The following is a 24,291-nucleotide window of genomic DNA, read 5'->3' as shown; positions in this document are numbered from 1 at the left end:
TAAACAGGTTAGGACCTTATTCTCTGGAGCGTAGAAGAATGAGGGGAGATTTGATAGAGGTATTTAAAATTATGAGGGGGTTAGACAGAGTAAATGTAGATAGACTTTTTCCACTGAGGGTAGATGAGATACAAACCAGAGGACAAGGGTTAAGAGTGAAAGGGTAAAAGTTTAGGAGGAACATGAGGGGGAACTGATTCACACAGAGAGTGATGGGAGAGTGGAACAAGCTGCCAGCTGAAGTGATGGATGCGGGCTCAGTTTTAACACTGATGAAGAATTTGGACAGGTATTTGGATGGGAGAGATATGAAGGTCTATTGATTGGGTGCAGGTCAGTAGTACTAAGCAAAAAAAAAATGGTTTGGCACAGACTAGAAGGGCCTGTTTCTGTGCTGTAATATTCTATGGTTCTATGTATGAGCTATCTAACTGGAATGCTTAAAAAACAAGCTCCATCTCTGCATCTTGGTACATGATATAATAAACTTGAATGTCTGGCCAACAGATATATCAAAAGAATTGAGTGTTTTCAGGGCTTTATTCGCACAATCTTTTACAAGGCACGAGCCAAGACAGATACAAAAGATTGATTTCTGTGAATGGAAATAGCTTGGTGAAGATTACAATCAATATACAAATCCATTTTCTGTACTGTGCTACAAAATATCTTGGTTAAAATTTTACATGGTCACTTCCACCAATAGCTTTATCAGCTTATAGATATTTCCTATAGAAGCAAAGCCCAAAATATTTACCTCATGGAAAAAAAATTCAGAACACGAGCAGCAGTGGAGCTTGTTGGCAGACAAAATCCATAAATTGGGATGGGTTAAAATTGATCCATCCTGAGAATTAGCAACCTACAACAATCCCCTTATTAGTCATCATAATTTATTTACTAGTTGCTGGATATCCTGTTCTGTATTGCTTCTTCCAATTAACTTATTTTAACAGTCAATGAGTGACATTAATGCTATAAATGTAGGAAACACAAGAGCAAATTCCCACATAAAGCAATGACAATGACCAGATAATCTCTTCAATTATGTTAGTTAAAGAGAACTAACCCACAAGACCTTGATGAAGACTTGGCAAAATTCTACCATTTAATCTTTAATGAGGTGGGCAAATGGAGAGGGGTGGGGGAAATGTTTATTGTTCCATTTCATCCAGAGGGCATAATGGACCAGGAGTGTAGATACAATTCTTCAGAGGTAGAACATAGATAAGAGTGGTATCATTGAAGCATGACTGACATTATAAATAGTACTCACTCGATATAAATAAAAATTCCTATTTAATTAATCTATGACAACTTTTTTATGAAGCCAATTCAGCAAATAAATTCTCAATGGCAACTCTTTACTTATTACGAAGCAATTGGGCAAGAACCAGGGCAGGGCAGAGAACTAAAGATGGGATTGGGAGAGTGGAAAAAATGTTGCAGTTAATTTCAAATGTTAAAATTATGTTTCTTGATTAAGTTAATATAAATTAATGCATGTAATAAAGCCACAAAAAGAAAACAATTATTTGATTCAGAGGCGCAGGCTGAAAGAAAAAAGAATCCTTGAATGTTCAACTCTATTTTAGACTTTCTTTCTTTGGCTTGGCGGACGAAGATTTATGGAGGGGTAATGTCCACGTCAGCTGCAGGCTCGTTTGTGGCTGACAAGTCCGAATGCGGGACAGGCAGACACGGTTGCAGCGGTTGCAAGGGAAAATTGGTTGGTTTGGGTTGGGTGTTTCCTCCTTTGTCTTTTGTCAGTGAGGTGGGCTCTACGGTCTTCTTCAAAGGAGGTTGCTGCCTGCCGAACTGTGAGGCGCCAAGATGCACGGTTTGAGGCGATATCAGCCCACTGGCGGTGGTCAATGTGGCAGGCACCAAGAGATTTCTTTAGGCAGTCCTTGTACCTCTTCTTTGGTGCACCTCTGTCTCGGTGGCCAGTGGAGAGCTCGCCATATAACATGATCTTCGGAAGGCGATGCTCCCCACCATGACTACCAGCCCCCCCACATCTCCATCGGGCACACTGAACTCAAAACGGTCAACCAGTTTACCTATCTCGGCTGCACCATTTCATCGGATGCAAGGATCGACAACGAGATAGACAACAGACTCGCCAAGGCAAAGAGCGCCTTTGGAAGACTACACAAAAGAGTCTGGAAAAACAACCAAAAAAACAATTCTAGACTAATACACCAATATTGAGATAATTCCAAATGTCACAAATTCTGTCTTCTGAAAGTAAAGTTATTAAACCAAGCCAGCTGTTCCTTGTCTTGCTCAAGTCAAAATTCAAAATCCTAGGGCATAATTTCTAAAATAGTTCAATTTATTGCAAACATTTTTTTTGTGCATCGAGAACAATGTTCAATTTGCTGTCCCAAATGGTTAATTTGGCAATTTACCTTTCTACAGTACAACTTGATTGGTTTGGAGAAGATGTGAGTTCTTTGATATTACTATAAAGAAGAAAACATTCAACTTTCCCACCTTTAAGTTTAGGAATCCACACTTCCAGACAAGAATCAGAAACAAACTAAATTCCTGTAACGTAATAAAACTTATCAAAACCAGTTGCCTTTTTAAAAAAGTTTAATTCAAGTAGTTAAAGAGGAGATGATGGATTGCATGCAATATGCAAATTAATGCCACCGTCAGTTGATAAATTGGTTTTGATTTGACATTGTTAGTTACGTGGAGTTCAAATTCCTCATGGGATTCCTCACCATTGTATGGGCCTCTGCACAGAAATACATTCAGATCTTAATAAAATACTTTGATCAGTCTCTGGAGTCAAGATTTTCAAGTTGTCCTTGATGGGGGACATTGGATCAGGTTTTTCACCACATTGAAGCATCTTGGATTTCCTGTGGGGGAAAAAAAATTCTTTAGTTAACAACTCAAAATGAAGGTACATTCAAGATTCTCATCTGAATTAAACTATCTCTTTGACAAGACATAAATGTGACGAGTTAGATGAAAAAAAAAGGTGGTCTCAATCATAATTAAGAAAACAGGCAGTAAATAAACAGACCATAACCCCATGTTAAACGCTGCTCTAATTAGCTGTACTTACTGTTTAAACTCAAATTGTTTCCATAGGTCATGGATTGTGGCTTGCAGCTCAGGCTTGTTCTCATTGTTTGGGACAAATTTTAATGACCTTTTTGTTAATCCACTGGCTTTAGCTGGTCCTGGAAGCTTCAGTTTAGTGTACTTTCTAGCAGATCCAGAGCTCAGTCTGTGTAATCCAGGAACCTGAACAATAAGCGCATTTGGTTATTGCACCAAATCCATTTACCATAAGATCCCTGTTATCTAGAATTCCAGCAACATGCTGTCTCAAGTAACCAGCAAATTTATCTGGCATCTATCAATCCCCATATGTGCCAGATACTGGGGGCTTTTACTGTCTGCATAGTTTTGCATTAAACCTATTAACACTGCTCAGCAGTAACAAGAGATAAAGTTTTATCAGTCATCTCAGAAGAGAACAACTTCTTTACTTTGGAATCACTAGGCACATTTCCTATTCTAAAGCAATCAGATTGACTCTCGAATCCGCTCTGAAATAGAGTATCCAGTTTCTCAGCTGTCACTATCACCTTATCATCAGTCAAAAAGAATGGGTAGTAAATACTGGGTTTGACAATAAAATCCAAATTCAAAGCAAAAAAAAAACCTGAGACTAAAGAGAAATAGGGTTTTAAAGCACGAGATTTTAAGATTATTCTCAACATATCAATAGATGCGACTTTAATCTTTTATTTTTTCCAACACCCCTTTGGTCAGATTACATAGGACCCAGGGTGAGCCAGTCAAATGGATAGAGAATTGGCTTGAAGGTAGGAGACAGAAGGTGGTAAGTAGAGGGCCATTGTTACTCAGATTGGAAGCCTGTGAACATTGACAGGGATAAGTGCCAAGTTCTCTGCTTCTCATCTAAGTCAATGCCTTGGTTGACAACGTAGTTAACACAGATAGAAAGTTTGCGGATGACACAAAATTGGTGGTAAAGTGCAGCTATTCTCAACCATGTTTTGACTATGGCCCCATGAAGCCTCTTGCTCAATATTTATGGGCTCCCTTGCCTGTGAAGCAGTCAAATTTTGATTTGTTCTGTACTCCTACCAACTACACAAAAAAAATCCAAAAAATATCTGTATTGCGTGAGGTGAAAAGAAAACAAGGCCCAATTGTCCCTAATTGACTCGTTATGTGCACGGTTTCAGAACTCCAAAGGAAGTGGGCCAATGACAATTTTTCTCAAGCCAAATGTTTCACTAACAATTGGGTTTAGAGCAGGGGTTCTCAACCCCTTTTTCCCCCTCTCACAGGCCACCTTAAGTGATCCCTTACTTATCACTGAGCATCTATGGCATAGGGATTGCTTAAGGTGCTGTGCAAATGGTAAGAAAATGCTTGAAACCACTGATCTTGATGAACTGGGAAAGTGGGCCAAAGAAAGGGCGGATGAAATTTAATTCGGACAAGTTCAAGGTGTTGCACTTTGGAAAATTAAATTAGGGAAGGTCTCACACAGTTGTGGTTAAAAAAAAAACCGATGATATAGACAGATAATTCCATGGAAGTGGTGACACAGGTTAATGAAGAAGGTGTTTGACACGTTTGCCCTCATCTATCAGGTCAGTGAGTTGAGGAGGAAGTCATGTTACATCGGGGGGAGTGCACAGCTTTGATCACTCAGCTATGGCAAAGATATTAACCTGGAAAGGGTGCAGAAAAGATTCATGAGAATGCTACTAGGACTGGTTGGCTTGAATTACAAGAAGAGGGTGGATAGGCTGGCACATTTCCCCTTGGAGGGTAGGAGGCTATGGGGAACCTTATAAAATCATGAAGGTCAAGTCAAGAAAAATAGTCCTGGTCTTTTTCCCAGGGTAGGGGAATCTAAAACTGGATGCCATATATTTAAGGAGAGGGGAAAGATTTAATTGGGGTGAAAGAAGCACCAGAGGGTGAGGGTATATGGAATAACATGTCAAAGCGATTCAAGTAAAATTGAAAAGTTTCAAGTAAAAATTATAAGCAAATACAATGACAGGAAAAGTTTAGAAGGATATGGGCCAAAATGCAGGCAAATGGGACCAGCTTGGTTTGCATGGTCAAGGTGGGCCATAGAAAAGTTTCTGTGCTGTAAAACTCTACTACATGGTATTGAATAAGGAAATCAATTCATGCTGCCCCATAGATGCAACAGATTTCTCCCCTATTACAATTCTTTATAAAATGACAGCAGTACTGTCAAACCAATCCCAATCTCAACAGTGGATACAAATTACAAGTTAAATATTGATAAATAATTACCTTCAAAGTACAGAATTATGACACTTAGTTTTAAATGACCAATTGGAAATAATTCTACCATAAAAAGTTATACACACTCACCCTATGCTTTACAGTTACAGCGGTTTTCTCATGTAATGATGACAGTGTGAGCGGACTGGAACTTTGATCATGAGGTGATGTACTATCATATGCCTCCTTTCATCAAAACAAAGAATAAAAGGATATTAATAAATAACGAAACAATTTTCCAGTTCTGAAAATGAATCGAAAGCATTTCCACATTAACAAAAGTCAACTTACATCCAAATCAGAACTTGTGGATAGTTGAGAACCCAAGGAATTGACACTGCCCAGAGAAGATCCTGTATTGAGAGGTGACTGTGTGGAGTCCGTCAGTTCAGTATTGTGACCCGTGAATTCTTCAGATTGTTCTGGAAGGTCTGGTTGGGACGGTTTCACATTCTGATGAGTTTCTCTTCCCATTTTACCATCATCACTGCATTTATTCTGAGATGAGTGCGCCACCTTTCTGTGGAACTGCCGCAACACAGATAAACCAGCAGCAAGACTTGAAGCCCTCGATTTTTCCTTCAGTCCTCCAGACCAGCTGAACGCACTCAAGCTTCTTCTGTCCTCCGGATTCAACCACGTAGGAGTTGTGCTTGGACTGGTGTCCAAAATTTCAAGTGGCTTTTCACCAGGTTCAATTTCATCGTTGCATACAGTTGTTAAAACATCATTCTTCTCAGTCTTAGAATAACCTATTTGGCTGAGGTCCTTCAATTCCTCTGTTGCATTAGATACGACCTTGGTTTCAATGTTCTGATCAGGAACACAAACTTCTTTGGGTGTGCAGAAGAATCTACAAATGTGGTACAGAAGAATTCAATGTAGAATAGTAAATACCACAAAAAGCATTTAGGGTTCAAATTACATTCCTTGAGCATGACATTTTCTCTTCCCAGTTAACTACATTTGCTAAATACTAATTGCATTCCAAATAGTCATTTCATTCTCGTTTACAATTCTGAGTACAAACTGTTCAGCAAGATTGAACCCATCTTTAAACATCAGATGTTGTCAGTCAGTTAAGCTAATGGAAATCAGACATCCATGTCAAATTTACTGCAAGTTATTCACTTGATCACGTCAAAGAAGACACAAAGTTTCTATGTGCTAGAATGTTTTATAGATTTTGGAGGTACAGTACAAACCAGCCACACTATCCTAATTAGTTCTCTGGTAACCATGTGAGCTAGTACTAAATTAAGCAAATAAGACAACTCTAAAAAGGGGTAGATCAACAGAGCGGGTAGACCCGCAGGTACTTAAGAAGGGTCTTGAAAATAGCAGGAAAATGGTTAAAACAAAAGCTTTCAATATCCTTGATTTTATAATTGGAAACACTGAAATCATATTCAAAATTCCTCTTTAATAAATGTGGATTTCCCCTTGCAGTCCTTGATAAAGCCTATATATGTTTTTTTCTGCATTTCTTGTACTTCAATCCTCATTCTGCTATCCTCTAAGCAGAACAAGGACAGGTTCCCTTTTGTCCTCATCTTACACTCCAAACAACCTCTGCATTTGACACATTATCCTCCAACACTTCCTTTAGCTTCGGCCATTTTACACCAGCCACATCTTCCAACCTCTCTCAGACCAATCTCTCTCAAATTGTCAAGTCTCTATTTCCTTCCCCATCCACCCTATTAGGAATGGATGCAGAGTTCCTCCAGCATTTTTGTGCATTGCTCTGGTTTTCTAGCTTAGTAAAAAAAAAAATTGCCATTGTATCTGCAGCCTTCTTATTTATCCCAGTTAGGCACTTTCCACTAATCACAGAAAGTGTGATATTTGTCCCTACATCAACCCCCTCTCTTCTATCCAGGTCCACAAACAGAATTTCCAAGTAAGGCAGAATATTACATTCACATTGTCCAACCTAATCCATTGCATGTGGTGCAGTCTCCTCTACATCAGTGAAACCAAATGTAGATTGGGTGACCACTTCACCGAACACCTGCAGTTTGTGGGTCCAAGCTTGACTCTCCAGCAGCCAACCATTTCAATTTCTTTCACCATTCCCATATAGATATGTCTGTCCTTGGACTTGTCCAGGGTGAGGTCAAATGTAAACATAAGGAACAACACTCCAAATTCCTCCTGGACAGCTTTAAGTCCAACAGCATGAACATCATTTTTTATAATTTTCAGTGAACCCCATCTCCACCTAGTTCCACTGTTCCCATTTCTTCTTGAAGTACTCCCATTTCTTATTATTCTCATTTACATTCTCCCCTCCAAAGGCCCAAGGCATCAACCTCTTCACCTCTCCCAGCTTTGGTCAACTACTCTATCACCCCAGCCCCCTCCGACAGTTTAATAAAGTTGATAGCTTCCCTTCCTACTTTAGTCTTAGCAAAGGGTTCAACCCAAAACGATGACAGGCCATTTCTACCTCTGGATGGTTGTCGATGTTGCCACTGAGTTCCTCCAGCAGCTCACGATTTGAGCAATTACAAACCAATGGTTCAGCCAAAACAGATCATTGCACCCAGTTCGGGTACAACCCTGCAAGGTGTGCAGAGTGCACAAAAAACTTACAAATATGAATGCAGGGTGAGGGACCCCGGTTACACAGATCGATCAAAGCAGAGGTGTTCAGATCAAAAAAAGATTGCAAAGGGTTCTGTTATTTTAAATCAGAATTCATCCCTAACGTCGAAGTACTCGAGATGGCAGAGGTCGACAGCATCGAGTCCACGCTGCTGAAGATCCAGCTGCGCTGGATGGGTCACGTCTCCAGAATGGAGGACCATCGCCTTCCCAAGATAGTGTTATATGGCGAGCTCTCCACTGGCCCCCGTGACAGAGGTGCACCAAAGAAAAGGTACAAGGACTGCCTAAAGAAATCTCTTGGTGCCTGCCACATTGACCACCGCCAGTGGGCTGATATCGCCTCAAACCGTGCATCTTGGCGCCTCACAGTTTGGCGGGCAGCAACCTCCTTTGAAGAAGACCGCAGAGCCCACCTCACTGACAAAAGGCAAAGGAGGAAAAACCCAACACCCAACCCCAACCAACTAATTTTCCCCTGCAGCCGCTGCAACCGTGTCTGCATGTCCCGCATCGGACTTGTCAGCCACAAATGAGCCTGCAGCTGACGTGGACTTTTACCACCTCCATAAATCTTCGTCCGCGAAGCCAAGCCAAAGAAGAAGAGAGATTGAGCAGGCAGGGAGAAGTTGTTCACATTGGTAGAGTGGCTAAAACCTTAAGGATGTGGAATGAAAAAGATTGGCAGAAGATCCGAGGTAAAATACACAATGATTATGGTCTGCACTTTCAGAGATAGTAGTGAAGGCAGAGTGACTTGTTGCATTCAAAAGGGAGCTGGATAAGCATCCAGAAGAAAATAGCTTATTGCATCAGTAAGTGAAACTAGTTTTGCCCTTGTATCTTATCTGTACTGGCTCTATGGGCCAAATGCATTGTAACCAGTTTGCAATCATTCCAAAGCACTGGGGAAAAACAGGTATGCCATGCCCAAACTCTTCATTTCTTTTGGGAAAAATCCTTCCCACCTAAAACCTACTTAGAGTGCAGGAGTTGACATAGTGGTTAGAACAATGCCTTCACAGCACCAGTGATTGGGACCAGACCTGGTTTCGACTCCCATGCCATTTGCTCATTCTACCCATGTCTGGGTGGAGTTTTTCTCCCCCCTGGGGGCTCCTGTTTCCTCCCAACCTTCCAAAATAAGCCGTATCAGGGTGCTGGTTAATGGGGTGTAATTTGGGCAGCATGGTGTGACAGATTATGTTACATTTTATATTGCAATTATAGTGATCATGGTTGCAATGCAACTAGCAATGCCTTAAGGATTATAGCTCCTGTTTGATTAGACTTGGCTGCCAGCAGGGGATGACACAGAGCAGGACACATAGTATGCAGATCCGTAATGGAGACTTGCAGCCTCATGGAATGCCTCATGTGTTGTTTACAACAACTAAAGTAAAGAACCGTTTCCTTCATCCATGTGTTGTCTAGGAACTCACACATACAAATACAAGATGAAACATGGGATGAAGGAAATTAAAAGGAAATACTTTAAAAGGTAAAATCTAAAATCAGCAACTGATCAGTGAAGACCTGGAAAAAGCCATAGCTCTCTGTAGAGCTGCAGAAACTGTAAAGTTGCAGGCAAAAGAGCTGTTCAGTGGAACTAGATGCAACGTGGATGCAGTGAGCAAGAACAGACATAAACAGTTGAACAAAAAGAGCGCCAAAAGGGAAAGAGAGGCGTGGTCAGCGAACAAAAATGAAATGGACAATCGAAAGTCATGTCGTTGATGTAGTACACAACACCTACCAAAAAAAAGTGTCCAACTTATGGTAAAAACATGCTATATGTGCAACAAAAGCAACCATTATGCCCGTTGCTGTAGGAACGAAGTGCAACAAAGCAAGGTTCATGTAGTAGATGAAAGGGAAATAGAGGAATTCTATGTAGATGTTGTGACTGAAAACAAGAAAGAAAACAGAGACTGGATGTTGAGATTAAAAGTGAATGACATTTGTTAAATTCAGTTAAATTGGATACTGGAGCACAAATTAATGTAATATCAGAGACTGATTTTAAGAAGATTAGACAGAAACCAAAGATGTATGGAACAAAACTAAAGGTGACAGGATATTCAGGTACTGATATACCAGTGCAAGGAGAATGCATGGTCAAAGTGAAACACAAGGACAAAGAGCACAAGCTAGCATTCATCGTTGTACCAAAAGATGTACAGGCCTTACTAGGTTTAACAGCATGTGAGAAATTGAACCTGGTAAAAAGAGTCCCCATTGTGGAAAGTGAAGGAGAGACAGTCTATGATGAACTCATGAAAGAGTACAATGACCTATTTCAGGGTCTAGGCTGCCTTCCAGGAGATCACACGATCAGAGTGGATAAACGTGTGCCACCGATAATACATCCATGCAGAAAAGTTCCAATTGCGCTTCAAAAGCAATTAAAAGCAGAGGTGAACAGGATGGAAAGAGTGAGCGTGATTCAGAAGATAGATGAGCCAATGGAATGGATGAGTTCACTCATCATTGTAGATAAAAAGAATGGAAAGCTTAGAATTTGCTTGGATCCAAGAGATCTAAATAGAGCAATAAATAGAGAACACTTTAAGCTTCCGACGTTTGAAGAAATCATGTCACAGTTTGTAAATGCAAAGTTTTTCAGCAAGTTAGATGCATCATCAGGATGTTAGCAGTTAAAATTGGCTGAAGCAAGTTCAAGACTGTGCATGTTCAATAGTCCATTTGGCAGATACAGATTCCTAAGGTTATGTCCTGGCCCACTCGCCTAACTTGTCCAAATCACCCTGCACTCTCCTAGCATCCTCCACACAGCTAACCCTGCCACCCAACTTCGTATCGTCTGCAAATTTCGAGATACTGCTATCTCCCACATCTAAGTCGTTGGTATATATCATAAACAACTGCAGCCCCAGCACTGAGCCCTGTGGTATCCCACTAGTCAGTGGCTGCCGTTCTGAAAAGAACCCATTTATTCCTACTCTTTGCTTCCTGTCCCTCAACCAATACTCTAACCACCTTTAATACTCTAACCACCTTTAATACTTTCCCCCACTTTTTTAAGAGGAGGAAGGGGTAGGGATAGGAGCAAAGTCTAACAGGTAAGAGGACAAGTGAGAGGGTAGCTGGAGGAAAGGAGATAGAAAGAGGAAGAGAGAGGCTCAGGGGAAGGGTAAAAGTTCTTTGTTTTGGAATTTAAACAGCTGCAAATTTGCAATTCTGGATACCTTTCCCCTCTCAAATTTTATCAAACTATAGTCAATAACTGAGTCTCCACACCTCTCTCAGGAAGAGAATGCCAAAGATTCACTACCCTCCAGGTGAATACATTTCTGCTCATCTGTTCTGAATGGCTGAACTTAATTTAAATTTTTTGGTCCCTAGTTCTATATGCTCAAGATAGTGGAACATAAGCCCTCTGTCCATTCTTTCAAGCCAAATAAGAATTTCATACATTTTCACTGAGATCACTTCTTTCCTCCAACTGAATCTTTCCCTGCGGGATACCATATAACCATTTACATTTACAGAGCAGAAACAGGCCATGTTGGCCTTTCGAGTCTGCACCGGTTCACTGATTTTGTGCACCCTCTTCAGTCAAGCAACAAATCGTGTCATTGCATCAGCCAGTCTCTTTCATGACCGCCACATTCATAATTCCATGTATTGATTACAATCTGTGAATCTTCCTTACCTTTCTCATATGGAAGGTGTGCTCTTCCTGAGGTAAGCAGAACAGGCCCACACACAATATTCCTAGTGTGGTTTCACGAGGACTTGACAGAATTGCTGCAGGACTTCATCTGCTCAAGCCCATAGCTGTTCAAATAGTCTGTCTTTACAATAGCTTACTGTACCTGAATATCATCTCCGTGGTTCCTCTGCATCAGTACCCTTTGAACTCTCACTATGTCTCAAAAGTGCTCGTTTTTTTTCCCCTTTGACCAGAGGTCATATTTTACATTGTATTCTATCTGCTATATCTTTGCACCTTGATTTTGTCAAATTCGTTTAGAAGAACCTGTGTATCCTAGTCCACAGTGAGACCTGATTTTGTATCATCATTAACCTTGAATATGTTACAGTCATTCAAATCCATTATATATTGAGCACGACTGGGGACTCAGGACATCGCCCTGTGACCATCCCCTAATCTCAGCCTCCCAACCCAGAAGTGACCCCCATATTCTTAGCATCAGACTTTCCTCAATTAAACAATCAATACCTATATCTTACCCCAATCCAATGTATTCTAGTTTTGCTTACTAACTGCATTAATTAATTAAGGGGTGACATGGTTAGCGAAGCGTAATAGCATTAATCCAACATAAAGTTCTCCCCATGACTGCATGGATTTCCTCTCACCCTTCAAAATGTATGGGGTGGGGGGGGGGGGAGCTCACAGATTGATTGGGATATTTTGGCAGCATGGGCTCATGGGAAGGGACCGGAGGTCTACATTTTAAACATTGACAGGGCCACCGTTCAGGACTGGATCCAGTCTCTGGAGTCGCGAGACAGCAGCTCGACTAGCCATGCAGGTGTTCAGCAGCAACCAAAATAATCGTAAAAGATCCTGTACGGAAAGGTCGACTAAGATGAATTTTATAGGCTAATCTGGCATTCTGAAAACAGCGTTACATCAGCATTCGGATAATAAAAGCCTGTCCAATTGCACTTTACCTGCTTCTGGTTCCAGGAACAACAACAGTGCCTGAATCTTCATTTCTTTTCTGTAAAATGGTAGCAAATCGATTTCGGATCTTGGAGAGTGGCCTTGGGCTTTCCTCAGTGACTGTACAGTCCGTTAACGATGAGGACAATTCCAATTCAGAAGGAGATGGTGGCTGCAGGCACTCTTCGATTTTTTTTGCTTTTTTATTATTTGGAAATGTGTACTGACTTAACAAGTCTCCATCTGAAAGATTTTCATCTGGTGGTTCATAGAAAATAGATATTTCTATAAATATGCCAGTAGTATACATATGTTCAAGAACAAAACCATAAGACATTGGAGCAGAAATAGGTGATTCAGCTCACTGAATCTGCCCTGCCATTCAATCATGAGCTGATTCTTTTTCCCACAATTCTGTAACCTTTGATATCTTGGATAATCAAGAACCTATCAATCTCTGCCTTAAATACACTCAATGACCTGCTTGTCATCCTGTTTAGAGAGCAAAAAAATCACTCAGCTTTTAAATCTAATCAATTGCTCGTGAAAACCAGTTTAATACAAGTTACTGATCATTTGCTGTTAAAGGATATTTTTACTACTCTAAGTAGTGAATGGTTTCTGTTCCGAGAACATCCAGCACTCCCTGTTGAAAAGTGCATTTCAATGCAAAGGAGACTTTTGAAGCAAGGTCGCTACCACTACCACCACGATATAGCTCATGGTTTTAGCTCCTGGGCTGTAGCTCGAAACTTGGAGGAAAAAGACACACACACACCAATAAAGTGTATTTGACACAGAGTTTATTCAGGGGTAGTTCTGCCTTTTATCGTGAGCTCAGCTGTGTCACCACTGAGTTGTAGCTTGAGCAGGCCGCCACCAATTGGTCGGTTCCAGCATCCGAGCCCCGATTGGGTCCCCTGCGATCCCCCAATGGTGTCCATCAGTGGCCTATGGAAAAGGGCATCTCAGCCCATGCGAGGTCTTGCCAGTTGCAGCATTTGACAGCCATTTCCCGTGTTAGCCCGAGGTGCTAACGATTCCCCCTCCCCCCCCACCCAGAACCGGTAATTGGAGCAGAGTTCTTAGGCCGATCCCTGTGATGTGGGGTCGGATGGGTGATGGGCAGGTCAGAGTCAAAGTAGGCCAGTTCTAACCAGTCGATGGTAAAAGTCTCCTCTCTGCCACTAACATCCACAACACAGGTGAAGCTGTTGTTTCTTATGAGATGGTATGGGCCCTTGTGAGGTCTCTGGAAAGTTGGCCTGTGTGCCCCACACGAACAAATACGTATTTACAATCGGCCAAGTGCTTGGGAATGTATGTGTGCGGCTGGCCATGGGGTCTCGGCTTGGTGGGGGCCAGGGTGCCTAGACGCTTGCGAGGCCGGCTCCCCCAAGTCCTCAGGGGACATTACAAAATCCCCCAGTATGACCAGGGATGTGCCGTAGAGCAACTCAGCAGAGGAGGACAAGATCCTTCTTGGGTATGTCTCTAATTCCCAACAGGACCCAGGGAAGCTCATCTGCCCAGTTTGGTCCAGTCAGCCTTGCCATTAAAGCTGTCCTGAGGTGTCTGTGGAACCTCTTCACCAACCCGTTGGCCTGCGGATGATACGCCATGGTGTGGTGGAATTAAGTCCCCAGGGTGTCGGCGAAGGCACTCCACAGAGAAGTAAATTGGGCCCCCCTGTCTGAAGTGAGGTGTTTGGGGACCCTGAAAAGTGCTACCCAAGTGTTGAGTAGGGCCCGTGCACATGCCTCTGATAGTGGCTCCGCCTCAGGGCATCTGGTCACCCAGTGTGAGAAAGTAGTGTGCGCCTCTCGACACAGGTGGGGCCCCCCCATTGTCAATGTGCACATGGCTGAACCGGCGATGTGCAGGATCAAATGTCTGTGGGTGGGGGGCCTTGGTGTTGGTCTGAATTTTGGACAACCGGCAATGAGTCCAAGTCCTGGCCCATAGCGCGACCTCTTTGCAGAGCCCGTGCTAGACATACTTGCTCACCACCATCTTAACAGGGGTCCTGATAGCTTGGTGAGCCAAGCTATGGACTGAGTCAAATACTCACCTCCTCAATGCGGATGGAACAACAGAGTGAGGTTTACCCGTCGAGGTGTCGCAGAGGAGTGTGTGATTGCTGGGGAAGATCTGGATGTCCTCCAGGTGTAAGCCGGTAAGCACTGTCTGGTACGCCGGAATGTCAGGGTCTGCTTGCTGCACCCCTGCCAGGCTGTATAGTCGATGCCAGAGTTAGGGTCGTGCACTGCTGAGATAGCCAGCAGGATAGGGCTTCAGCCACTATGTTGGATTTACCGACTGTATGTTCAATGTTCGTAGTAAATTCAAAGACGTAGGAATGTGGCCTGGCTGACCACGGGTCAGACACCTTCGGAAGGCGAATGTAAGGGATGTGTGGTCCATGTAAATTTAAAGGCACTGTACTTGAGCTCTGGTGGCCTGAGGTGTCTACTGAAAAAAGGCCAGCAGTTGCCAATGTCCATCAATGAGCTGCTCAAGTACATCCCCAACTGCTGTGCAGGAGGCGTCTGTGGTGAGGGCAGTCGGGGCTCTGTCCTGGGGTGCTGAAGGAAGGTGGCATTGGCGTTCTTAGTGGCCTGAAAGGCCTCTTGGATCCATTGTAAGCTTTTATTGGGCCCTGCCATGAGGGGAAAGAGTGGGATCATGATGCGTTCCACTACAGGAATGAACCAGAGATAGAAGTTGGCCATACTTGCAAACTCCTGTAGCCCTTTCACCGTGGAAGGCATGGGGAAAGAGTGGATAGCCTCCATCTTTGCTGGCAACGGTCTGGCCCCAAGACGATCGATTCGATGGCCTAGGAAGTTGATAGTCTCTTAGCCAAATTGGCACGGCCAGGTTGATGGTGAGGCCAAAATTGCACAGCCTGAACAGTTGCCGTTAGTGGGTGGTGTGCTTGGCGCAGGTGTGGCTGGCGATTAGAAGGTCGTTGAGGTAGACGAATACAAAGGGCAGATCCCAGCCCACCACTTCCATCAACCTTTGGAAAGTCTGAGTCACATTTTTGTTTTTAACCTGAAGGGCATGTGGAGGAATTCAAACAATCTCAAGAGGGTCATGATGGTCGTTTTTGGGAGGTCATCTGGTGAACCGAGATCTGGTGATAGGCCCCTGATGAAAATATCCGTGCCCCCTGTAAGTTCGCAGTAAAATCTTGAATATGGGGCACGGGATACCTGTCAGAAATGGTGGCCTCATTGAGGCGGCGGTAGTCATCGCACAACCTCCAGCCACCCGCTGATTTGGGGGCCATGTGGAGGGGTGAGGCCCAGGGGGTGTCAGAGCACCGCACAATGTCCAGTTCCTCCATTGTAAAAAATTTGTCCCTGGCCAAGTTAAGTTTCTCGGGGAGAGGTGACGCACCTTGACATGGAGGGGAGGCCCCCTCAGTCATGATCTGGTGCCTCATTCTGCCAAATGGAAGTGAGGCATGGTAATAGTGGGGAAATCCGACAGGATCTTGATGAACTCATTGGTTGCAGTACTCACCAAGTGCAGGTGAGGATTGGTGAGCTTCGTGCCGTTGAGGGAAAGCGATTGAAATGTCCGAGCATGTACCTGTCAAAGCCCCTTGATGTCCACCAGGAGGGAGTGGACCCTCAGGAAGTTGGCACCTAAAAGAGGTGGCTCCATGGCGAACTTCCAGGTGAATCGGCAGTCCCTGAAGAGGAGGGGCATGAAATGAGTGCCGAAAGTTTGGATACTGAACCTGCTTGCTGCTCGGAGTCCTCGGCCCATTTTGCACAGCAAAACTTGAGGCTTGTTGTGGTGGGGGGGGGGTGGAGGGAAGGAGGAGGTGGGGATGACATTGCAGTGTGCCCCAGTGTCCACTAAGAAGCGTCAGCCTGACAGCAAGTCCTGGATATGTTGGCCAGTCGTTGCAGCCATTAATGACGGCTGGACTGGGCTTTTCTCTGGTGTGGCATCACTGGGCATTGGAGCCCCACGATTGATGATAATAACAGTACAGCTCACCAGTGGGGCATCTCATTTGGTCAGTTGGATGGTCAGCCGGTCGATGTTCCTCGTGGCCATGCACCGTTGACCCGGTGTCATCACCTGGTCGATTGAAGCTCAGGCATCCCTCTTCACCGTCCATAGCACATCTGCTCGGGTGGCCACCTTCCTTGAGACCTCAAAATCCTCCCCCGTGATGAGGAGCCGGATATCCTCTGGCAGCCTCACCAGGAATATTTGCTGGAACAGTGGGCAGGAGGTGTGGCCATCTGTTGCTTTCCAAAACAACAATCCATTACTCCATAGCATGTCAAATTAACACCTATTTGTGAAGTCCTTCAGCAAAGCAGTCTCCTTTGTCTTTAGAAAGTCACTGATAGCCTGGACTGTTTGGCTTGAGGAGAGCTCTGCCATTTTAAATGAAATCTGTGTTGTGAAGTGTTTGTTCTTGTTTGCAACCCACAAAAAAAAACAATCACAAAAATTTATCTCCTTCAAAACATTTATATCAATATAAAACATAACATAATCTGTCACAGGAGTTGGATGCTTCTTTCACAAGATAAGAAATTGAGAAGGTTCTGAATATTCTACAGGAACAATAAGACTCCAGGGGAGGATGGGTTCCCACCCAAGTTCTGTAGACAATTTAAGGATTTGTTGATACCTCTTGTAATGAATGTGCTGGACTGGGCAGTGGAGACTCATACTCTCCCAAACTCTCTTTTCAACAGCTATTATTAGTGTTGCCAAGAAAAAAAGACCCATTAAAAACCTCATCATATGAACCTATCTCATTTTTGAATGCTGATTATAAGATAGTGGCAAAGGCATTAGCTGATAGATTGGGACAATACTTACCTAAATTAATATATATGGATCAGGTGGGATTTGTTAAAGGAAGACACTCTTCAAATAGTCATAATACATATGGCTAAATCAAAATTGAATTCCAGCATAACAGTCTCCTTCAACCCGGAAAAGGCATTCGACCACTTTGAATGGCCTTTATTTAAAACGTTGGAGAAATTTGGAATAGGTAGAACATTCATAAATTGGATAAAAACTCTCTATCATAAACCACAAGCCAAAATTCAACTAATAGTCACATGTCAGCAGTTTTCCCTCGGAGTAGATCGAGTAGACCGGGGTGCCCCCTGTTCCCAGTGCTTTTTCTCCTTGCGATTGAACCACTGGCGGAGATTATAAGGAGAGATCTGGATAAGTTGGACAAGAACATTAAATCAGTCTTTTTGCTGATTATGTGCTATTATATTTATCTGATCCAGTGGAATCTCTGGAGAAATTGCAAACACTAGAAAACACTCCCCTGGAGTCTTATTGTTCCTGTAGAGTGTTCAGAACCTTCTCAATTTCTTATCTTGTGAAAGAAGCATCCAACTCCGGTGACAGATTATGTTATGTTTTATATTGATATAGATATGTTTTGAAGGAGATAAATTTTTGTGATTTTTTTTAAGTGGGTTGCAAACAAGAACAAACACTTCACAACACAGATCTCATTTAAAATTTCAGGTTATAAAATTAATATGGATAAAAATGAGATAATGCCATTGACAAACTTTGATTATGAAAGATATCAAAAAGTTGATTATAGTGGAAAGGAGATGGAATTAAATACAACCTACAGAATTTGTACAAATTAGATTACAATCCCTTGTTGGAGAAGATAGAGGAGGATTTGCAGAAATGGAAAGATTTGCTGATCACTTTGATTGGAAGTGTGTCAAAATGAAAGTGATGGCAAGATTACAATATCTTTTTCAATCTCTCCCTATTTCTTTGCAGAAAAATTTCTTTAAGTTATGAAATAATTATATTAGGCAATTCCTATGGAACAATAAGGTGCCGAGAATTTTGTTGGAAGAATTGACATGGGATTTTCAACTATAGGCGACTGGATTTTAGAAAGTATTATTTGTCAGCACAAACCAGATTTCTTTCAACTTTCTTTGAAGAAGGTAACTTCTTCGGATTTGAATGGGATTACACTCAATGAATGAGGAGGCAGTGAAAGATTTTATCTATAAGTGGAGTGTTAAGTCAATAGCAAAAACGATGGATAATCCTACATTAATACATGTGATTAGAGTATGGAAAGAAATCAATGAGTTCATTGGGGACAAAAGAGCAGGGATAACATTAAGAGCACCATTATGTAAGAATGAGTTGTCAATGAATATAGGTAACAGAATATTAAACTCTTGGTATGACAAAGGAATAAGATACATTGAAGACTGCTATGTACAGGGGATTCATGCATCTTTTGATCAACTAAAACAGAAATGTGGAGTAGCTAATGGGACTTTCTTCTGTTTTCTTCAGCTAAGATCATCTTTGAGAGAAAGATGGAGGCCAACGTTGGTCCCACCTGAAATTAGTAAAATGGAATGAATGTTCTGGCTGGGGAATACACAAATTCGTAACAAAAATGTACTATGCTCTCCAGAGTGAAGGTCAGGTTTGGAGAGGTCAAGAGAGATGGGAGTTGGACTTGGGTGTTGGAATACCAGAAAGTTGGTGTTTGGATAGTATAACATCAATTATCAATGCAAGACATGGACTGATTCAGTATAACTTCCTTCACCAATTATATCTTGCAGCACAGAAGCTACATAAATCAAAATCTGAAATATCAGAGATGTACTTTCGATGTGGGATTGAAACAGGAACATTTTTACGTGCTACATGGTTGTGTGAAGTTGAGGCCTTTTTGGCAGGATATTGCTGAAACATTAACAAGGATAACAGGGGAGGCCTTTGCAGATGACCCAGAGCTTTACTTTTGTGGAAATGTTATTAAAATAAGTAATAAATTAACTAAATTCCAAATTTATTTTGTCAAAGTAGCTTTAGCAGTGGCTAAGAAGTGTGTTGCAATTACTTGGAAGTCTGACTCTACTCATAGCACGATGGACTGCAGAGATGAATAGTTGTATAGCTATGGAGAAAATGACATACAATCAAAAAAATAAGTATGATATATTTATCAAGATATAGGAGATATATGTGGACCATATAGGGGCCCAATTATAATGATAATAATCAATGTTATTACAATATAAGCATATGTAATTTCCCCACAGGTTTTTTTATGGATAAGTGTGACCCCTGATGTTGTGTGGTTTTATATTTTGTAGGAAGGGGTTTTTCTTTGTTTTATTTAGTATGAAAAAGTTTAATATATTGTGATACTGAAGATTTTACTATGTATATTTGTTAAAAAAAAAGAAAATATTTTAAAAAACGATCCAGTGATAATGGGGTGCAGAGGCCCTGGCTTTGAAGCTTGCTGAGCAGTACTGAGGGGATGATGGTGTTAAAAGCTGAGGTATAATCTATGAAAAGCAGCCTTTTGTAGGTATTGCTGCTGTCCAGACGATCCAGGGCTGAGCGGAGAGCCAGCGAGGTTGCATCTGCTGTGGAGTGATTATGACAATAGGCAAATTGTAGTGGATCCAAGTCTTTTCTTAGATACAAGTTAATTCTGGCCATAACTAGCCCCTCTAAGCATTTCATTACATTAGATGCAAGTGCTACTGGGCAATAGTTGCCCTGCTCTTCTTGGGTACCTTTTGAAGCAGGTGGGAACCTCCAACTGCAGCAATGAAAGACTGAAAATGTCCAAGACCACTCCAGCTAGTTGGTTGGCACAGATTTCCAGTACCCTTCCAGGTAAGCCATATCTGGTCCTGACACCTTTTTGAGGGTTCAGCCTCTTGAAGCATGTTTTGATGTTGGCATCTGAAACATATCACAGGGTCACCCATTTCTGCAAGGATTCTCACTGGTACAGTTGAATTCTCCTTTTCAAAGCAAGCATAAAAGGTGTTCAGATCACAGGATCTTTAGGAAAGTCGAGAGGCAGGAAGAAAGCACCAGAACATAGCAACAAACACTGGAATGTGACATGATAAACCACACAATTAATAAAGCAATGTTAGAATCATGGACAAACAGGCCTTTCAGCCCAACTTGTCCAAGCCTACCAAGCTAGTCCCATTTGCCTTTATTCGACCCAAATCCCTCTAAACATCTCCTGCAGAAAGTAGCAAATATAGCCAAGTCCATCATGGACTCCAACCTAACATCATCTGAAGACATATCTGTGAACCACTGCCTCAAGAAAGCAGCCAACATCATAAAGGGCCCCCATTACCCTGGTAACAAAACCTTCTCTGCCGACTTTGGAAATGAGAACTTCAGTACCTACGAGAATCTGTGCAAAGACTGATGACCCTGTGATATGTGTCTTGGGGACTGTTATCAGAACATGATTCAAGAGGGTGAATCCTCACAAGGCGCGAGGCCCTGCTGGTGTATTTGGCAAGGCACTGGAAATCTGTGCCCACCAACTAGCTGGAGTATTCACAAACATTTGCATTCTCATGTCAGAGGTTCCCACCTGCTTCAAAAGGGCATCAATCATCTTGGTGCTTAATAAAAAAAATGCACTGCCTCTAAGACCATCACCCAGTAGCACCAACATCTACTGTGTTGAAATGCTTTGAGGTGGTCATGGCCAGAATGAACACTTATCTAAGCAAAGGACTGGACCCATTGCAATTCGTCTACCCTCAAGATCACTCCACTGCAGACATAGTATCATTGGCTCTCCACTCAGCTCTGAAACACATAAAAACACCAACTCGTATATATGGCTGCTCTTCATCAACTACAGCTCAGCCTTCAACACCATTATTCCTTCAGTGGAGGTCATCAAACGCCAAACCCTAGGCCTCTGTACCCTCCTCTACAACTGGATCCTTTAGTTCCTCTTAGGAAGACCATAGTCAGTAGAAATTGGAAACATCTTCTCTTCACTGATGATCAGCTCAGGCTCCCCTCAAGGATGAAGGCTTAGCCCACTGCTCTACTCACTCTACACCCATGACTCTGTAGCTAGGGACAATTCCTATGCTATCTACAAATTTGCTGATGACACAAGTGACACTGAGTAAGTATACAGAGGGGAGATAGATCAGCTCATTGAGTGGTGTCACACCAACAACCTTGCACTAAATGTGAGCAAAACCAAAGATGATAGTAGACTTCTGAAGGAAGTCAGGAGAACATGAACCAGTCTTCATCGAGGAGTCAGGAGTGGAGAGGGTCAAGAACTTCAAAGTCCTGGGTGTCAATATCTCTGAGGATCTGTCCTGGATCTTCCATGTCGATGCAATCATGAAGAAGGTTTGCCAGCTGCTATACTTTGGGAGGAGTTTAAGGAAATTTGGTATGTCACCTCTACAGGTGTACTGTGAAGAGCATTCTGGCTATACCAAGGTGCCAAACCTCAGGACAAGAATAAACTCCAAAGGGTTTATTCAGACACGAGACATCAAGAAGAAGTGGTATCTTAAGAAAGCAGCCTCTATCCTCAAGGATCCCCGCCACCCAGGCCATGCCCTCTCCACTAAACAGCTGGAAAAAGGTACAGGAACCTAAAGATGGGGACTCACCGGCACAAAGACAGCTTCCTTCCCTCTGCCATCAGATCCTTGAATGAACAATGAACCTTACTTTGACCTTTTCATGCACTATTTTTATTTATCTTATAAGGTGGTTTATATCAACCACTGCACTGAAATCCTGCTGCAAAACAAGAAATACAAAAAATCTAATTTTTCCAACTGTCTTCAGGAAGGTGGTATAGAAACCTGAACTCCTGTACCTTGAGGATCAAGAACAGCTTTTTTTCCCCTCTCCAACAGCTATCAGGCTCTTGAAACACTCTTTACATCTCCACTCATAAGGTACACCGGCACCAGAAAAAGACTATTGAAACACCACTTTTTTCTTAAGCTATTGTAACTGTAAATATTGATCTTTTATTCTCATCTCTTTCTACAGAGTAATTTAATATATACAATTTGAATTTTTCTTTTATAAAGATCTTTTGCAGCAAGAAAGAATTTCAGTGCATCTGTATACTGCACTTATGTACATAATCAACATTATTACTATCAATGTACCTGCCTGCCTTTTAAATATCAGTCGCCCCTGCCTCTACCACTTCTAGCAACTCGTTCCTTATCCCCAGCTCACGACATATGGAAAGTCACCACTCCGATCCCTTTTAAATCTTTCCATGCTCACCTTAAATCTATGCCCGCTAGTTTTATAATCCCATATCCTGGAGAATATCCTTATCTATATTCCTCACGACTTTATAAACATCTTCAAGGTCACTCCTCAGCCTACTACACTCTCAGGAGAAAAGTCCCAGCCTATCCAGCATCTCTTTAGGATTCAAACCTGCCAGTCCTACTAACATTCTCATGAATCTTTTCTGCATCTTCTCCAATATCTTCAATATAGGCCAATAACAGACAGAAAGTGTTTTTTTAATACAATGATTATGCTAATAAAATCACAGAGAATAAGGACTTGGATGGCAAAAGCTTTGGCTATGAATGAAAGAATATTATGCAGGAAAATATCAGTGATTACAGCTGATGTACTGGCAGTAATAGGTGGTGAAGGTAAGGATGGTCTCCCAGCTGGCACATTGGTTAGAGGTAATGTGCATAGAAAAGATTACGTCATAGCAGGAGATGGCTATTTCAGGTCTTGCAAGATTATAAATCTATAACATCATATATTTAACACTTTCCCATACCCAAATGTAACTTGGGTTAACAAAAACAAAGTCTATCCATCTCATTTTTAAAATTAACAACTGGTCAGGCATCAGTTTCCATTTGTGGGAAAAGTGCTCAAGATTTGTATTACCAGATATTGTAGTATTTCTTAGCTCTGTTCTTGAAAAGTTTCATCCTCCCAAAATTAGTGAAAATAGATTCTCTATATAGATAGATCCCGACTTACAATGGGGTTCAGTTCTGCGACTTGTGTAGTATGTAGAAATTGTCGCAAGTCGGAGACAACCTGTACAGATAGAATTCTGCCTTGTCCCTGATGGGAGGCCAAGGTGGTGCCGGGTAACTAGGGGCAACCTACGTTTTGATTTGGAATGCATGGTTCTCTCTCCATCTGTGCATGTGTTCCAAATCACCTTTTCGTCAAAACAAGTTTCCTTGATGTCACTACAAGAGGAATACCAAAATCATGACGTATTGGGGGGGTGGTTGTGGAGGGAGGCGATATGCGTTCACTGATTGGACAGAAGCATTTCCTTCAGAGAAGGAAAAGCATCCATGTTGATACAAGTAGTCTCCGACTTACCTTTATTCAAAATGGATTCTGATCATCATTCCTTTGACATATCGCAAGTTGGAACATCACAAGTTGGGATCTATCTGTACTACTCTTGGTTCATCTCTGTAACTTGAAGACTACTTATCAACTTTACTATTTTAAATTGCACACAATATAGATATGGTTCCTTCAATATCCTATAACTTTATCCTTCAACTTTTCCATGGATCATTCTCATAAATCCATGCTACTACCCCCTCCCACCCAATACCAATAAATCTTTTCAGAATGGCTCATGGAACTCTTTAATGGACATAAACAGGGCTTTGTGTCAATGCAGCAGAACTTCTATTCCCTTGGATATCAGTATATGTAAAAGGCCCCATTTGATTACCCCTTTTTAAAAATATCCCTTTTTCTGTATGTACGTAGATTACTAAACAGTTATGAAAATGAACCAAGTTTCTTTGCATCACCACTGCTTCAAACTTTTCACCTTATAATAGGTTTGATTC

General features: G+C 42.0%; 1 protein-coding gene across 2 annotated transcripts in view; it reads right to left on the bottom strand.

Annotated features, from left to right (window-relative positions):
• Positions 1 to 521: 521 nt before the first annotated feature.
• Positions 522 to 24,291, bottom strand: part of exo1 (exonuclease 1) — a 54,566-nt gene continuing 30,796 nt past the window's right edge. For both annotated transcript variants that reach the window (XM_069930952.1, XM_069930953.1), the window contains 5 exons: positions 12,604 to 12,853; positions 5,620 to 6,181; positions 5,419 to 5,514; positions 3,086 to 3,267; positions 522 to 2,876 (listed from right to left, as the gene is read on the bottom strand). In XM_069930952.1, coding sequence (XP_069787053.1) covers positions 2,732 to 2,876; positions 3,086 to 3,267; positions 5,419 to 5,514; positions 5,620 to 6,181; positions 12,604 to 12,853 — 1,235 coding nt within the window. In that variant the 3' untranslated portion in view covers positions 522 to 2,731. The remainder of the gene's footprint in view (positions 2,877 to 3,085; positions 3,268 to 5,418; positions 5,515 to 5,619; positions 6,182 to 12,603; positions 12,854 to 24,291) is intronic.

This window comes from Narcine bancroftii, chromosome 4, assembly GCF_036971445.1.
Source record: "Narcine bancroftii isolate sNarBan1 chromosome 4, sNarBan1.hap1, whole genome shotgun sequence".
NCBI classification, from domain to species: Eukaryota; Metazoa; Chordata; class Chondrichthyes; order Torpediniformes; family Narcinidae; genus Narcine; species Narcine bancroftii.
This window is presented reverse-complemented; position numbering and strand designations above follow the sequence as displayed.